The following is a 16,240-nucleotide window of genomic DNA, read 5'->3' as shown; positions in this document are numbered from 1 at the left end:
AAATGAACTTGGATGCATACAAATGATTTCATCTCATCCCCTAGAAGTTTAAACAGGTGTGATCAACAACATATGCTATGCTGACAGTGAGGGGAGAGGAATAGAGCCCACAGTTTGAATAAGCAGGATGACCTTGTTTCTGTACCAGTAAAACACTCCAACACCATTTTTTTTCAATTGGTCAGCTGAGCCTCACACTGACCAGAAATCATGGTTGGAAGTACAGTGGGGCCTTGACTTACGAGTGTCCCAACTAACGAGTTTTTTGAGATACCAGCTGTCTCTCTGCCGATTTTTTGTATTGAGTTGATGGAGTAATTTGAGTTAATGAGCTCCTTAACGAGCTCCTCAACAAGCTCGGTCTCAGAATGAATTAAACTCGTAAGTCAAGGCCCCACTGTAGATAATACCGAGTCTATAGAAAAAGCCATCTCCCTCACAAAGGAAAGTGCTTCACCCACCAGCAAAACACTGTGCTCGACTCCTCGCCACTCCAGAGAAGCATCTCTTAAAGGCCCTGGGAGGACAGGGCATCGTGCTGCATCAGTAGTTTGATTCTGAACTGGTGCGGGGGGAGTGGGGAAGCATTGTTTTCCAATAGCTAATGCAAGAAAACGGTTTCTCTTCTCTCCACAGACAGCCTGCAGATTACCTTTCTACTCGTGGAATCTCATCTGTGCCCAGACTCTCTCCTCTGAGCCTGAGACTGTGCACACACTAGGCTGTGGGACAGCAGGAAGCAGAGCTAGTGGCTCCTGAGACCCAGGTCTGAGTAGAACCAAGCCCAGGACGCTGCCTTTGTCCCGGCCTGGAGTTCGGCGGGCGGGGGACGGGGGGGGGGGGGGGGGCTCTGCTCATGGGCTCAGGACCAACCTTTCTTTTGTGCTTCACTGGTACAGCATTTGGTCAGCGCATCTGAAAAGGAAGGTGTGAGAAGCAAAACCCATGGCTGCCTACCTTTGCCAGGTCTGTGGCCAGACGTTCCTCACCCTGGAGAAGTTCACTATCCACAGTTTCACTCACTCCAAGGAGCGGCCTTTCAAGTGCTTGCACCCAGAGTGTGGCAAAGCTTTTGTTTCCAGATATAAACTAATGAGGTGAGAGGCTTTAGACAAGGTATGTGCTTTTACTTATGCCTTTACATGGCTTTGCCAGTCCTCAGACCAACATTGCACGGGAAAGGGACGCAGAATGTGGCGCACTTCAGCCTTGAAGCCGTGTCTCTGGTGTGACTGTAGTTTCATGTGACAGTTTTGCTGTGCCCTGTCATTCTTTCAACAAGTGTGTCTTGTGGTCCTCCAGTAATTGGCCCCATCTAAGAACAGAAAGATTAGTCGACTGGGGCTGGGAAGAGTGTCGTGCACACAGACTCCTTGAATTAAAGTGCAGCCTGACGCTTTGACAGCTGTGCAGGTGGAGGATGTTCTCCCCTCCTGGGGCAAGCTGGAAGGCTTCTCAGGAAGGTGCAATCCTCAACTGTGGCCTGAAGAACAAATAGGAGGTGGACAGCGAGGAGGTTCTGGGAAAGCCCTAAGCCTTGGCCTTAAAGCTCCCAGAACCTCCCCAGAGGGTGGGGTTGGAGGAGGAAAGGGTGAGGCTGGCAATGGAGGCAAGGAAGCAGCTGCCAGCAGGCCTGTCCACTGTTGGAGAGGATTTGCGTTATTCTAATGAGTCTAAGCGGTGAAGAGCACGATTTGGTTAGGACACTGGAATGATGGTTCTGGTAGCCATTTGAAGAATAGAAAAGAGGCAAGTAGATGGATTTGAAATCTGTTGTAATAGTCCAGGTGTGGCATATGGAGGGCTTGTCCAGGTCCGGACAGTGAGGGTGCAGAGGAGGGAACACCTCTGAGTGTAAGGTTTTGGAGAAGTTTCTCCACTCGGGTCTAAAAGCCACCCTAATAAGCTCTGGAAATGTGTGGTGTATACCCATGGTGAGTGTGTACACTAATCAGATTTTCAAAGGTACCCATGATATCGCAAAGGATAGAAACCACTGTTTCAGCAGATGCCATAAAAAAAAGTACATTTAGTCTAAGTTATTTCTTAGGGACGTCCAGGAGGAGATTGGATATCAGAGATGTAAAGTCTGCCTCCAAAGGATTCTTATATCATTGAGAAGACAGAATATACATGGCAGTCTGGTTAACAGTGACTGCTGTGCGCACGGCTCCCTCAGAGCAATGCAGGTAGCATGCACACAGACGCATGCTGCTTCTGATACCTGGTTAAGGGACATACATGTGCCATTAATCTTCATGAAATGAACTTGAAAGCTTCAACTTTCAGACTACTTGCATTTGAGTACATAGGTGATGGTCCGAATTTAGCAAGAGAGGATTTACATCTGGGTGGTATAAACAAGGACCACATTATTAGTAAATCTTGGAAGAGTTAAAAAAAAAAAAGATATGATGTTCCTGGCCCTTATGAATACAGCTGTTATAGATCATGTAATATAATAAGCTGATTTTAAAAATGAGGTTATAAATGCTTAAGTTTTAAAAAATTCAAATGTGCTCAGTACCTAGGCCACTCTCTAGTTGCCGTACATGTGAGTACTGAGTGCCTTACTGTGTGCACCTATTTTGTTGCAAAGGCTTCCTGTTTTGCAACAGGCTTCTCGTGTGTCCACAGTCAGGATCCCCGCTTGAGCGCAAAAGCAGCACCTGCTCAGCCAGCCACCAGGAGGGAACTGTCACCCTGGGGACAGCGGCGCTCACAGCTTATGGGAATGACAGGAATTAGGTGGGATGACTGTGGGCAACTGCGCTGAAGGGATGTCTTAGCCACATTTAGGAGGTGGTAGTTCTGACCAAGGGCAGCCCCGCTTGTTCAGTGCCGGGTGAGGTGAGGGGGAGAAGGGAAGCAGTGTCCTTTGTGCAAGAACCGCCTGTCCGGCCACCGCCACAGCCACCCCACATCTTGCCTCTGGCCTGAATAACGGCTGAGAAAGGAACAGAGACGTGGTGGACAGCAGAGTACCTTAGCGTTTGCTTTTGCGTCTCTCTCTCTCTCTCTCTCTCTCTCTCTCTCTCTCTCTCTCTCTCTCTCTCTCTCTCTCTCTCTCTCTCTCTCTCTCTCTTTTAATGGCAGCATTCCATCCCATTTCCCTTGGTTACAACATACGCTCCATTTTATAAGCAGAGGTTGAGGGAGAAAATGACTGACTTGCTTCACCAGAAAAGAGGACATGGGTCCCAATACAGCAAACACTGAACGCAGTGAGAGGGAGAGAGCCACAGAGAGGTGATCGCGAGGCAGGGGAAACCCATTAGAGCAGCATTCCCTGAGGAGTCCTAAGGCTGCTGACGTGGCCCAGGTGCCACCCCACCGTGGCTCTCTGACCAGGGGACAGACAAGTATGGTTTCATGGGTTGTGAGGTACGAAGAGAGGTTGAGGGAAGGAAGCAAGTTGTTAAAGTAATTTCAGCCATAAGATGATTATGTCCTGGGCTGAGTCTGTTGCATGAGTAAGTGAGGGATACTTTAAAAGGGGAAGACAGGATGCCAGGCAGAGGAGAGAGTGAGAAATTCAGGGGAACAGAAGCTGGTGAAATGGGAACGGTGGTGTCATATGCCTTTACATGGCTAGATGTGAACCCAGAGCAGTTATCCCTGGATGATACATGAAACCTAATCAGACAGAAATCCTCCACAGAGAAAAAAAGCAGAGAGGTGCAAGAATGGAAGATCCAGGACAGAGCCTTGGGGTCCAAGTCACTAGTTTTGGACCAAATAGAAAATTGCTTCAGTGCCAAGTTTGTCAGCCAGTCCCCTCTCCCATCTATGTCTGCTGCTTTATCTGTGGATATTTTGTTTAAGGACGTGGCTATTTTCTAGAGGTAACAGATTCAAAAAACCCTTTCTGCAACCTGCAAATGTTTTTAAATACATCTGGAAATTGCAGACATCAGCATCATTTCAGGACTCTCAACCCCCTGTTGCACTGGCTCCTGTAATCAGCACTGTTCATACCTGCCTTTGTTACCTGTATCCCTTTGTTTGCTGAGCCCTTATGTCCTGGAGGGAAGATGCAACTTTTCTTTCTAGCCCCTGCACAGAGCAGGCTACTGTTCTTAAGGGAGACGGGAAGAGGACTTGAGGTTTTTGCTTTTTTATATTTAAGAAAATGACAATTAGATTCTGATCAGCTTTAAGATTTTGAACTGGCTTCCAGTCTTCCTGCCAGTAGGGACCACCACTGGTTTCTCAACAGCTACTGTAGACCCCTTACAGGTTCTCCTCCTACGGTAGGGTCAGGAGTGGACAATGTAGGGTAGAAGGTTGGGTACACTTCTGACTTACACTGTGTTGTTTTTTAAAGAAATTCTATCTTTTTTCATAGAATGAGTTGTTAGAAACTCCAGAATCAACAAGCCCAATTGCATTGAAATTGTCAGTAGGACAAGCTTTAGCTCCTGAAGACAAAACACCTGAGAGAGTTAACTGTCAGAGGGAGCTGAAGCAGCCTATGCTGTGTTCGCAGCCACAGTTGTTTACGGCGCTGTCTTGTAAGAAATACTAACATACAGGACTTGCTGTTTTGTGTGACACAGTTATTAAAATGAACCTTTTTAAAGATGACAAACTCAGGGTTCCCTAATAGCAGCGGTTCTCAACCTGTGGGTCGCGACCCCTTTGGCGGTCGAACGACCCTTTCACAGGGGTCGCCTAAGACCACCCTGCATATCAGATATTTACATTACGATTCATAACAGTAGCAACATTACAGTTATGAAGTAGCAACGGAAAGACTTTTATGGTTGGGTCACAACATGAGGAACTGTATTTAAAGGGCCAGAAGGTTGAGAACCACTGCCTTATAGCATTAAGTTTTCAGATTTTAGGAATTCAGTCCAACTATGATAGAAATGGAATTGTGGTTTTCCAAACCTAACTTGTGCTTTAGAAATACAAATATAAACTAGCTGTTTTGAAATTCCAGGTTGACCAGGATGACTATGGCTTCCCCTGAAGCTCAGTTAAAGAAACACTGTAACTGCTGCTAGGAGTAGCACCATGGTCCTTCTAGAGAAAGCCCTCGGGAATGAATGTTGCCAGTGAAATCACCAGGGACCTTCAGGAACTTGGTTGAAGGGCTTTACCCAGGACCTTGAGGAAGTGGAGACAAGGGGCCACACACAGCAGGGCTGGGGGTGGGGGTGGGGGGGAAATAGCTGGTAGGAAAGTATTAAATGGAGAAGACGAAGACGTAAGCATGAAGATCGCATGGGAGGAGCGGGGTTCAGAGCCCAGTTGCTAGGGCTGGCATTCTGGGTACAGGGTACAGTTAGATGCTGTCTCTGAAGTTAAGGATAGACTTTTTCGTTTATGTCCTGAACTTGTCTCAATCAAAAAAATTCCAGCTCAATACAGATGAGCTGGAATTGTATTAGAAACAATAATCTAAAATGGGGACTGGGGGCTATTGAGTCACTTTTGGAAATTCAGGAATGTTCAGTGTATAGAAACACCATTTAACCCAGTCCTGAAAAATAGTTTTCATGATCATATATTTTTAAATACCTGTCTGCGTTTAGCAATCTCTTTGTATACACTAGGAAAATATGTACTCCAATCATATTCCTTACAGCTGTGAAAATTGCATTCTGTCCCTAGCAGCACCTGTTTTTTTATTATTAAGTCTTATTTATGTATAGAGTCTGGAAAATATAGAAAAGGACTTTAAAACTGAAAATGATTTCTTAAACCACCACCTAGAGAAAACTACTGTTACCATTTTAATATTGTTTCTCTACCTTTCTTCGTCTCTTAAAAATCTGGGTCAATTGTGAAATTCTGCCTTCTGCTCCTAGACACATGGCTACCCACTCACCCCAGAAGTCTCACCAGTGTGGTCAATGTGAGAAGACGTTCAACCGCAAAGACCACCTGAAGAACCACCTCCAAACCCATGACCCCAACAAGGTGTCCTTTGTGTGTGAGCAGTGTGGGAAGAAGTACCACACCATGCTGGGCTACAAGAGGCACCTGGCCCTCCACAAGGCCAACAGCGGCGACCTCACCTGTGGGGTGTGTGCCCTGGTGCTCAGGAGCACAGAGGTGCTGCTGATCCACCTCAAATCCCACGCCGACGACAAGCCCCATGGGAACAAGCAGAAGAAGCACCGGTGCGACCACTGCGAGAGATTATTCTACACCCGGAAAGATGTGCGGCGCCACATGGTGGTCCACACAGGCTGTAAGGACTTCCTGTGCCAGTTTTGTGCCCAGAGATTTGGGCGCAAAGACCACCTCACACGCCATACCAAGAAGACACACTTACAGGAGCTGATGAAAGAGAGTTTGCAGGCTGGAGATTTCCTGAATGCCTTCCACTCTCTCTCTCCTCAGTTTCAGCTGAAGGCTGCCACTCTGGCTCCTTACGCTCTAGGAGCCTCTGTGCAGAATGGGCTCGCCAGTGGTTTGCCACCTGAGGTGCACACCCTCAATCCCATAGAGCCACCCTGCCAGCCTGTACCACCGCTGCCAGAGCCCCTGATCCCCCTGCCGCCCATGGCACCTCCCAGCTCTCCCCCTCAGCCCCTCCAGAATCACAAGTACACCACTGCTACCTCATATCCCCCACTTGCAAACCTGCCGCTCAAAACAGATACTAAAGGGTTTTGCAACTTCAATTTGCTCGAGGAATTGCCTCTGCAAGAGCCTCAGTCACCTCACAGGCTCAACCCAGGTTTTGATCTGGCTAAGGGTGGCGCTGGTAAAGTAAACCTGCCCAGAGAGCTCCCCATAGATGCTGTGAACATAACAATACCTGCCTCTCTGGAAATTTCCCCCCTGTTGGGCTTCTGGCAGCTGCCCCCTCCTCCTACCCAAAATGCCTTTGGGAATAGCACCCTCGCCCTGGGGCCAGGGGAGCCTCTGCCCCATAGGCTCAGCTGTCTGGGGCAGCAGCAGCAAGAGCCCTCACTGGCCATGAGCCTGGGCCAGCTCCACCTTCCTCCCCTCCCCCACGTTTTCCCCGCAGGCACTGGCACTGCCATCCTGCCTCATTTCCATCATGCATTCAGATAAGTGGCTTATAAAGCATACTTTTCTTATTCTGGAAGAGGTTTTAAGGAGCATTTTAAAGTTTTATGAAGCATTTTAAATGTCAGTTGTAATACAAGGAAAGATTTGGAAAGCAGGATTGGGGATATGGCTTACTCAGTTACGACTGGCTTGAGATAAGAGTTCTAGAACTGCATGCATCGTGCCAATCTGTCCTGAGTGTTGATGATTTGTTCATGCTTTGTACCAAATGTAATCACCAAGTATTCTTTAATGGAACTGCAACTATCTATTGTTATAACCGACATCCAGACGAGGGCTGCTATATATAGTTGTCAAATTGAGTTTAATCGTAAGCCATGATCATAATGATGTTAGCTAAATAACATCACCTGAGTTTGTCATCTTTATGTAGCACGGCCTAAGGAGGGAACTATGGGAAGGTTTGGATTTCTCCAAAATGGGAGGGTTTTTTTTTCTCTTTTTAAGTATACCTTTATAAAAGTAACCTTTATATTGCATATTATAAGTAGACTTTGTATTTTTCTCCAGAATTCTTCTACCTTTAGTTGGATGTAGTGAAGTTACTATTGCATAGCCAACCTGTAGTTTTACAGAAACAATTTCTTGTGGAATAATAGATGTTTCCATTTTAAACAAGCATTTTAAATGTAGTTTGAATATTTTCCACAAGATGCTACAATGTGAGTTATCACTTCATTTATCTTAAAGACTAAACTGGTTGTAGGTTACATCTGACAGAAAAAAATCACTGTGTAACCAGGTTAAGTGATAAAATAATCCCAGTGTCAGTCAAAAATAGTATTTTGCTGACTTTAATATTGATTATATTTTAACAGGAATTTAAGAAATATTACTGGAATTTAAAATATATATATATTAAACAAGATTTTTTTTCTTTGCTTTGTCTGGCTTAAAGTACTACTCTGCTTAAGTATATTTTAATCACCAATAAATAAATGCATTTTAAATTTTATCATGTAATTCAATATTAGTTTTACTCAGAAAGAATAACATTTTTCAATGTAACTGTAATCTCAAATTTGTATCTAATGAGTTTTAAGAATATGAAACCTAATCTTTTTTTAAAAGTCCTTTGTCTTTTGTCTTTAGAGGCTTCCTATATGAAAATATATCTTACATATAATAAACTCTAAATTCTGACGATGGCTTGTTTGATTTTTACTCACAGCTACACAGCCTAACCATCCTGATCTAGACACAAAGCATGAACAGCTCAGTAGCTGGCTCCCTCATGCCCCCTCCTGGCCATTACTTTCCCCACAGAAACTAGTAGTCTGACCTCTAGCATCTACTAGAAACCAACTTTGAGTAAAATTATGATTTAAGGTAGAAGCTTGTGTGCTTCACTTAAATTCACAACACTAAAAACTTATCTCTAAAAATTACTATATAAAATTCTGAATCCTATATTTAGAATTTATTTCTGATATACTGGTATAGGTCAGAATACTAGCTACTGAAGTTCAGTCTACTGGGCCAGTTTTACAGTGACGTTTGCCGTTACTTTCTAGCATGAACTGGAAATGTATTCCTTAGTGGGATTCCTTCACAAAGTATTCCCCACTAGGAAATCTGACACGCTTATTTATTTGTGTTTGTTTTACCTCTAAATAAGGGGTGGGGGTGGGGGTAGGCAGAGAAAGGGACGCCTCGAGTTCCTTTGCCCATCAAAGAAGCCTGGCAGCCAAATGGAAGAAACCTTGGCTCCTAGCCCTTACCAGTGGGGCCCATGACAGCAAAGGGCCAAGGCATTTCAGGAAAGCTGCCTGGCATGGGGCTGTCGCTGTGGATCCAACTTGGTAGATTCTTAAACTACAGCTTAATCTGGGGGGAGGAGATGAGGTTACCTCATCAGTGGGAATGCACGTTCTGGGATGTCTGAGTCAGCTCCCATAGCCCCTCTTATCTCTGTGAGGAAAGCAATCTCCCAGAAAAAGGAGAGAGAGGAGTAGCTTACCTGGGCTGCACCCTCCCCAGACTCATGGCCTACTAGTCTTCAGTCAGTTCCAGGACATACACCTGACTTCCCTGAGCATAAAACTTAGGATGTGATCCCCAAATACCCAAAGCGTTTCAGATGTTGTGTTTGCTGCATTAAAGAGGGAGTAGTTTGGGGTTGTACTTAAATTTAGACAGGAAAATGGCTTTTAACTCCTAATTACAATTCCCTGAGTTGAAGAAAACATAAAAATCATTAGATTAAGAAGCATGAATTAAGTATAAATGACTCTACAAAAAGAATTTGTTAACCCCTAAGGCGACAAAGAAAAATAGCTGCAAGACCACCTCCCCACAGTTTATCAACCAATGGTGAGATGAAAAGTTGGTGCCTGATTTGTCCGAGATAAATAAATGGTTTGAGGCTGCATAGAGCATCCTTCCCACTGGGTGGGAAGGTTATTGTAACCTGTTCCACTGCAGTGTTCCCCAAAACCAACTGTGTGCACTGGTATTGGAGACAGTTCTACGTGGTACACAGATGGGCACTTAAAGCAGTTGTTACTTTTTATAATTTCATGCTTATCAGAAGAAAATATCACAGAGGGAATTTCACAACTATTGTGTAGAATGAGCTGGGTAAAAAACGCTTTTCCTGGTAAGTAAGTAATGCTAGACTCCATAGACTGTTTTTACTAAACATTTCTAATATCAAAGCAACGTTTTTGAAAAAGACTATTAAATATCCCATTTAAAAAATGCTTCAAGTAAATCTCCAAATTAAGCATTATCGTACAGATGAATGCCTTGTTTAATGATTTGGTTTTGAATATTTTGAAGGGAGGAAATAAGAAAATTTGAAGCTAGTTTTACATGTCCTGCATGATGTCTCGAGAGGAATCAGGCATTGAAGCAGACATCTGCTCCTTCCTTTCAGGTGGCATTGTTGGGCTCACAGCCATCCAGGCTGATGAGCTGTAGGGAGCCAGTCTGAAAGCAGAAAGAAAAGGCATTTACTAGAACTTGGTTGTTGTCACACTGAGAATGTTAAATACTTAATATAAGCTTCTCTACATGTTTAAATGTCTTAAACAATTCACAAGATAAAAAATGTCCCCAACTTCATACCAATTCTACTCCGTGTCAATCTCAGGAACTGTGTTTTGGGGGGGCAATGTGTTTAGAAAGAGGGACCGGGCAGTAGCCTTCCAGGTCAACATAAAGGACCCATTCCCCTCTCCTGTTAAGTCCACAAGCAAATGGAGTGTCATTTTCCAACTCAGGGTTTAACAAAAAAGTTTCTAGAGCAGTGGTTCTCAACCTTCCTAATGCCGCGACCCTTTAATACAGTTCCTCATGTTGTGGTGACCTCCAACCATAAAATTATTTTCGTTGCTACTTCATAACTGTAATTTTGCTACTGTAAACAATATGTAATTATATATGTGTTTTCCGATGGTCTTAGGCGACCCCTGTGAAAGGGTCGTTCGACCCCCAAAGGGGTCGCGACCCACAGGTTGAGAACCGCTGTTCCAGAGCATATTTCATTAACCTAGCCTAGCCCATATTTCTCTTGGGTTTGCCTGCTAGAGGGTTCTTCCCTTAAAGGCTCATTCATTCCCTGTACCTTGCACATTAGATGACCACCAGCACCTGGGTTAGAGTGTGTTTGTTTTTCTTACCTGGCCTCTAGGAGTTAATCTTTTTTAGAAGATTTAGTAAATCCTTGTTTGAGTTTTGCTCCAGAAGCAGGGTCCGAGGCTAATCCTTTACAGACATAAACAGATTTGTTATTATGAAAAGCAAACAGCAAGAAAGAAAAAAAAAAAAGGAATGATTGTGAAATCCTCCCATTGGATCAAAGTCTCTATTCCGTTCTGTTTTGTTCTGTAGCTATAGACAAATAGTCTCTATCCTGGGCCAAATAATAAGGGAAACCAGGGACTGTCCCAGGAGCCTTCTCTCTCTCCCCTGGCCCTCCACTTACCCATGGATGGGCCCTTTGGACTGCCCCCTCAGGGGGCTCCCCATTTATACACCCTGACTCTCAACACCTCTCCACGCCACTGCTCCGAGTCTCAGAATGTACCCCGAGCAGTCCATACCCTCACAATTCTTTACCTGCTCTCATGCTAGCCTTATGGAAGCATGAGGTGCCTCCCCCAACCCTGGTTTTTTTCCATAGCAATGGACTTGCTTCACAAACAGGATTCTTTTCCTTTGCATCAAGCAGCTGTTAGGTATGGAGAGGTAGGAGTTTATGGTTACAGGCATACCATAATCTGTCTTAGACCACATGGTATGGGCAGGACTCTCAGAGAAATAATTTTTTGTAAAACGGAATAAGTCCCCTCTGTCCTAAAGGCCTGGAGTGCTTTATGAAGGGGGAGTAACCAAACAACCCAAGGAAACCATGAATCAAGCTACCAAAGGACTCAGAAGACGTAGGAATAGAAAGAGCTTTAGTGTTCATTTTACCCAAAGACCTGCAAGTTTTATTCCTTCCAATGGATCTGCATAGACCCTCTGATACTCACTGCATTTGCCAAACAATGAAGCTACTTAAGGAGGGGGTGCTGGTGCAGGGAAGATGCTTGACTCCATCAAACCCACTGGTTCCAGAAATAAAGCAGAGCCCAAGCAGCAACGTTATAAAATGCAATTCACTGAAAAATGAAGCAGCACAGCTCCGGGACCCAGAACTACACTTCATAGTGGTCTCAGACTCTCTGTATTAAGGTGCTGGAGAAGCTGATCCTCAGAGGTACCTTCCAGCCAATCAGTCGCTCTTATATCAAAACCCTTGAGAAAACAGCCACCAGTCGATATTTGCTGACTAGGCTATAAACGCATTTCCCATCTGAAGTTTAGACTCTTTGTGGGAATAAAGGGAGAGCCACACCTTTTTCTAAAACAATTATACATATATTTACATAATATACATATCATATATATATACAATATATAATATATATATTTTACTATCTCCTTCGTGTCTATATATTTTTGACCCAGTTTTCCCAAAGCCAACAAAGATTTGGTTGGCGCTATCATTTCCTATTAAATTACTTGTTCAAATTGCTTTACCTCTCTCATCTATAAGCTAGGGATATGAAAAGTACATTTATCCCCTTGTGAGGATTAAATGAGGATTAATATATGAAGTGCTTAGAAGAGGGTAGAATTAAGTGTGGACTATTGTCCATGAAGGAGGGAGTTATTTAGTATAGCAAAAAAAGTAGACACAATTGACCTGCTCACCACCGGGAAAACAGCTAAATAAATTACATAGTATAATTGTGATGTGATACTATGTTTTTAAAGACAGTCTTTTCTTCATTTATTTATTTAAGGTCTTATTTATGTTCTGTTCAATATATAGTTCACTTCTGGCCATTTTAAATGTTTGACATAGAAGAGGCTATATTGGAATATTTACAGCTTTATAAATCTTCTTCAGATTAGTTGTTAATTTTTTGTGATACAAAAAGTTTCAGACAAGTATAAAAGAATAAAATATGTCTCAGGTTGGTAGTTAACAGTTGTGACCAAGAAGTTTTCAGTTTTATTTTACAAAATTTGTTCATTTCTTACATGAGAGATAAACTTATTTTAATATAATCCTTTTCCACACTTTAAAAATCAGCCTTAGTGTTATGTATTTATAGGCAGCCTTTAACAATCCTGTCATATTTGTACTAACCCAAATGATTCACAGTGACAAAACATTTTAGTAACTTGATCACAAAACCATATGGACAATATGAATTTTAATATTATAAATGCTATTTTTTAAAGGTAGAATTTATTCTGCACAGGGTAAAAAGAATGTACTATTTAGCTCTCAAGTTTGAATTATCAATATGTTACTACAATTTTATATATCAGAATCTAAGTGTTACAGATACAAAAAGCATACTGCTGGCCCAATGAACAAAGTTTAGCTGAATCTCTGTCACATGCAAATCAAATAAATTTAAAATCTTAAAAAGAAAGAAAGAAAAGAAATTCTTTTGCCATAGGGAAATGTTCAAAATTTGTTAGTGGAAAAAAAATCAGGATGTATATACATGGACTATGATCCTAATTTTGATAAAAGGAAAACAGGAAAAAAAAGAAAAAAATTGAAAAACTTATGAATGTTAACAATGGTCAGTCATGTCAGGGTGTGCAATTTTGGATGATTTTTTTCTTCATACTTTTTCTCCATTTTCTAATATTTTTTACAGTAAGCATTAATATCTGACATGATAATTTTTGAAAATGCTCTTTCTCAAAACAAATTTTTGCAGGCTTACTTAAAGTGGCTAGAAATGAAAAGTTCCTAGGTCACCCGAATTGCCTAACTTACAGTGGCAGCCTGGGTCACACACAGCCTGGGCGCCTGCCCCAGCAATTTCGGCCTTCCCTGCTCTAGGGCCAGCCTCCCACCCCAGCTTTAATTTCTGTTCACACTCTACTCCGCTCTATGCTTTGGTGGACCACTTGTTTCCACAGTTTGTCATCTGCATTCTCATTTTCATCTCTTTGTTCAATCTCTTTGCAACTTTTCTCCACTAGTAAAAATCTAGCTCACCCTGAAAGCTCATCTTAAGGCCTCTGCCTCCGCGGGCTTTCTCTCTCAGAGCTAGCCTCCTCCATAAAGCCTCCTGGGCAAAGCTGATCTCCTTCTTGTATTCCCTCAGGAGCTCTGCATCCCATTGCTAAATATTAGTTTACACCCCACTGTTAAATATTGACTGCAACCCCCCTAGACTTTTAAGAACCCACAGACGCAAGAAACAACCATTCATACTAATTATGTGTTGAATGAATCTTCTTAAACATCCCCGGCATGTGTACCAACTTCATACACATCCCATGCTCCTTTGTAGTAGATTCTCCTGCACATGCTTATCTTCTCATAAGACTCTAGGATGGATAAGGATTATGACTTACACACACATATCTCCCCTGACTGTGAATTTAGAACAAAAAGCTATACATGGGAAATACCAAATACATATTTTACTCAAGAGAGTTGAAGAATGAAAACCAAAGTTTTAAGGGGTTAACTATCAGCTAAATGAAAAGGCAGTAATAGGATTTATGTGGAAGCCAAGTGACAACAAGTAGCCTAAACGACTGATTGGCAATCTAGATATAGCAAAGCTCAACAACAACAATTTTTGAAAGACCCTCATATTACAAATAGATCAATACTGACCAGAACAAATACAATGGGTAGCAGATGTGAATCTGATTCACACACTGGTCTGTTGACATCAGCAAAGGCACTCAGTGCTTTTCTCCAAGCCTTAAACATTTTTGCAAATTCACCCCACCCCACTCTACCCGTCAATATACTTCTGCTTCCTTTCCAACATAGCTCTGAATGCATGCGAGGCCACGGGGAAAAAAAAAATTTAAATTGAAAAGGCATCTTAAGTCTTCGGCACAGGTAAAAAAATCAACCATCATTGCAAACTGTTCAAGCCATTCCCAGTTGTTCAAGCTAAAACACTGAATACACAATCTCTGGTCAGTGCACTCATATCAACAAATTTATCCTGATCCAATCATTCTCATATGTATTCCTCAGGGTTATTTTCAATAACAACTGTCAAAATCTTGGGGCGGGGTAAGAAATGCATTGTAAGCCTGAAATAAATAAAAATGCTTTCTCTTAAAGCTAATTAACATGACAATTATATGCATAGGCCAATAACTTAAGAGGGACATTACAGAATCCAGATACCTACTTTTTACCATACATTTCACTCAAAAAGTATTTGTTGAGCACCGCACATATGCCATGAACAATTCTAACAGGTAGAGATGTAGCAGTTCAATAAAAAATAGACAGGTCCCTGCCTTCTTAAAACTTATATTCCTTTTTGGAGGGAGGGGGGTGGGAAGAGACAAACACATATACATTGAATATTGGATGGTGATAAATGCTGTTTTAAAAAACTACAGAGGAAATTGTGGAGAAATTAATTTTAAATGTAGAGGTTGGGGGGCCTCATGTGAGATGACACTCAGCAAAACACTGGAGGGAGGGAGAGGTGAGCAGTGCAGATTAGTGAGGGAGGGTTTGGGTTTTCAGCAGGGGGAGCGGCCAGAGCAAAGGCCTGGACCGGGAATGTGCAGGCCTGTGGTGCTCAAGGAACACCACAGAAGCCACAGGGGCTGGGTCCACAGGACAGAGTGACGGTGAGGGCAGGTGATGGTATAGAACTCAGTGTGGGCCACGTTAAAAACTTCGCCTTTTCCTTAGCAACATCACAGTGGTGATAAACCATTACCTAGTCCAGTGGTTCTCAACCTTCCTAATGCCGCGACCCTTTAATACAGTTCCTCATGTTGTGGTGACCCCCAACCATAAAATTATTTTCGTTGCTACTTCATAACTGTAATTTTGCTACTGTTATGAATCGTAATGTAAATATCTGATATGCAGGATATATTTTCATTGTTACAAATTGAACATAATTAAAGCATAGTGATTAATCACAAAAACAATATGTAATTACATATGTGTTTTCCGATGGTCTGAGGCGACCCCTGTGAAAGGGTCGTTTGACCCCCAAAGGGGTCGAGACCCACAGGTTGAGAACCGCTGACCTAGTCAAAAGCAAATATAATTCAATTTGCTTAGATCTACTGGCCTACTAATCTATTTCCTAATGTAGCAGAATGGTGTCTTTATAATGTCCTTCTTTCTGTACTGAGACACAGGACTTCTGAGTTCTCACTTAGGCCTTCTGCTGATTTTTTAAAAATTACTTAGTTCAAGCAAGGAAACTCTTTTCTGATTTTCAATACTGCACCTGACATGCTGTCCTCTCCCATTTCCAAATCCCTTTCCAAGTTTACTAGACCAGGGAATAGAGGCAAGAGACTCTGTTGCTGTACTTGGACTTGATTTTGCATGTTGTCAGAGTTCCCTAATCCTGATGAATTAAGAAATATTCCCTCTTGGCAAATAAGGTTTGACCTCAAACTCAAAGGAGTGCTTTTTACTGGAAAGGGAACATTATAACGTATTCTTGGAAAAAATAAGAAACTCATCCATAATATAAAGAAACTGCCTTTTCTAAAGGACATTAATCATTATACTTTAAATAAAAAGCTTATTAGTGAAAGTTTTACCAACGAATACATACATAATTTGATGTTTATGTGAGTGAGTGTGTGTGTGTGTGTGTGTGTGTGTGTGTGTGTGTGTGTGTGTGTGTGAATACCAAAATCTAACGCATTA

General features: G+C 42.4%; 2 protein-coding genes across 9 annotated transcripts in view; one reads left to right on the top strand and one right to left on the bottom strand.

Moving 5' to 3' along the window:
• The window catches only part of PLAGL1 (PLAG1 like zinc finger 1), a 50,825-nt gene extending 42,626 nt beyond the window's left edge, over nt 1–8,199 (top strand). For all 8 annotated transcript variants that reach the window (XM_059700574.1, XM_059700575.1, XM_059700573.1 and 5 more), the window contains 3 exons: nt 637–766; nt 900–1,097; nt 5,820–8,199. In XM_059700574.1, the coding sequence (XP_059556557.1) occupies nt 946–1,097; nt 5,820–7,038 (1,371 nt within the window). In that variant the 5' untranslated portion in view covers nt 637–766; nt 900–945 and the 3' untranslated portion in view covers nt 7,039–8,199. The remainder of the gene's footprint in view (nt 1–636; nt 767–899; nt 1,098–5,819) is intronic.
• A 1,502-nt stretch (nt 8,200–9,701) lies between these two features.
• The window catches only part of ZC2HC1B (zinc finger C2HC-type containing 1B), a 34,457-nt gene continuing 27,918 nt past the window's right edge, over nt 9,702–16,240 (bottom strand). Inside the window, exons 7-8 of the mRNA XM_059699606.1 lie at nt 10,680–10,764; nt 9,702–9,987 (exon numbers count right to left, since the gene is read on the bottom strand). Of these exons, the coding sequence (XP_059555589.1) occupies nt 10,694–10,764 (71 nt within the window). The 3' untranslated portion in view covers nt 9,702–9,987; nt 10,680–10,693. The remainder of the gene's footprint in view (nt 9,988–10,679; nt 10,765–16,240) is intronic.

The sequence above is a fragment of the Myotis daubentonii genome, chromosome 6 (assembly GCF_963259705.1).
Source record: "Myotis daubentonii chromosome 6, mMyoDau2.1, whole genome shotgun sequence".
Classification (NCBI taxonomy): domain Eukaryota; kingdom Metazoa; phylum Chordata; class Mammalia; order Chiroptera; family Vespertilionidae; genus Myotis; species Myotis daubentonii.
Note: the sequence above shows the minus strand (reverse complement) of the source record. Positions and strands in the feature narration are given on the sequence as shown.